The sequence below is a fragment of the Zerene cesonia genome, unplaced genomic scaffold, assembly GCF_012273895.1.
Source record: "Zerene cesonia ecotype Mississippi unplaced genomic scaffold, Zerene_cesonia_1.1 Zces_u003, whole genome shotgun sequence".
Classification (NCBI taxonomy): Eukaryota; Metazoa; Arthropoda; class Insecta; order Lepidoptera; family Pieridae; genus Zerene; species Zerene cesonia.
Genome location: NW_024045133.1, coordinates 91,516 through 93,201, shown reverse-complemented (window position 1 = coordinate 93,201; position 1,686 = coordinate 91,516). Strand labels below are relative to the sequence as shown.

The following is a 1,686-nucleotide window of genomic DNA, read 5'->3' as shown; positions in this document are numbered from 1 at the left end:
AGCCGAAGGTCAAGCCGGAGGACATCAAGATCAAAGAGGAGCCGCATGATGGTGAGTTGGTTGTTGGGGTTGTGAGCTGATATGCTGGGCAACGAAGCTGGTATTGAAACTGAATGTGAGTGTGGCGTCACTGACACAAAATAACTAAATTGTTGCATCGCATTTAGGATTTGTAAGTAAATGTTAGATATAATGTGAATTTGTGTCCAGTTATAAGTTTCTCAGATAATACAGACATAACAGACATTTTTCATTAATAATTCACGAATTTTGTGATAATTATCATGAAATATGTCTAAAATATGTCTTGGTGTGCTCATTCACCAGTTTACTATAAGTTATATGTATATATAGGTCTTATATGAGTCTTTATATGTTATAAATGAAACCACCGCTTTGAAATTTTTTCCTATTATTATTTATATTTATGCACATAATATTAATGCAATGAAGTCAAGATTATCTTTAATGCCACTGCTTAGAAATTTTTCAAATGAAAATAAAATTAATTGAATGAATTTCAGATTATCATTAAATTTTTGAAATGATACTGCTTTGGCATTATTCGTATAAAAATTAATATAAATGAAATGAATTTTCAGACTATCCCGAGTTCAGCCTACCGCCCCTGGACGTGCACATCAAGCAAGAGCCGAGCGAAGACGAAAATAAATACAACCCAGAGGACGCCAATGGCGATGATTATAATTATTAGATTTCCGAAATAAATACTTGATGACTCGTGTGTTTTTATTTTATAACTGGCTTTTGTTCAATTCGTACTAGTTTAATAGATGTTATAACACATATAAGCAGTGGTGGCTCAGTGGTGAGGACCTCGGACTTCAAAATCGATAAGTCGGGGTTCGAGACCGGGGGAGCGCGCAGGAAATAAATTGATTTTTCAATTTATCTGCGTATGTAGATAACATCACCACTGCTTAAACGGTGAAGGAAAACATCGTGAGGAAACCGACAAGAATTAAAAGTTCGACGGCATGTGACATGTGCCAACCCGCACTTGGCCAGCGTGGTGGATTATGGCCTGAACCCTCATAGGAAGCCTGTGTCCCAGCTGTGGGAACATATATGGGCTGATGATGATAACATATAAAACTTCCCCTTGAATCAGTCAATTAAAAAGCCCATCAAAATCAGTTGTGTAGTTTTAAAGATCTAAGGCCAGCCGTACACGGACCGCTTCAAGCAGTTATGACCGACTGCTTGAAGCCGCGACCGCACGATGAACTATAACCATTCATTCGCTGCCGTACACACGACTGCTCGAGCAGTCGCGACCGCTTCAAGCCGTCAACTACATGATGAAATTCCATCGTGCTGTCGACCGCTCGCGAGCAGTCGCGAGGCATACACTGACTGCTCGAGCCGTCGGCGGCTCTAGAGCAGTCGACAGCTTTACGACCTCCCCCTCCCTTCTCTTCTGGCCTCGCGGCGTCTCTTTTCTTCTCTTTTCTTCATCACTTCTAAGTTCCATAAACAAATGATGGAATTGTCCATGTTGTTCTCTTAATTCCAAAATAGGATGAATCCAAAATTTTCTCTTTTGACGTCGCCGCCGTCGTCTCCGCTTGAGCAGAAGCAGCAAAAGCAGTGCTTCCTCGTCAGAATCCATAACTAGACTGCGGTAGAAATTCAACTGCTCGAGCGGTTGGTAGCGACAGCTGC

The 1,686-nt window shown here is 41.0% G+C and overlaps 1 protein-coding gene across 1 annotated transcript in view; it reads left to right on the top strand.

Moving 5' to 3' along the window:
- LOC119838431 (U1 small nuclear ribonucleoprotein 70 kDa-like) overlaps window positions 1–742 on the top strand; it is an 11,995-nt gene extending 11,253 nt beyond the window's left edge. The window contains exons 8-9 of the mRNA XM_038364378.1: window positions 3–51; window positions 603–742. Coding sequence (XP_038220306.1) covers window positions 3–51; window positions 603–715 — 162 coding nt within the window. The 3' untranslated portion in view covers window positions 716–742. The remainder of the gene's footprint in view (window positions 1–2; window positions 52–602) is intronic.
- The last annotated feature ends 944 nt before the right edge of the window (window positions 743–1,686 follow it).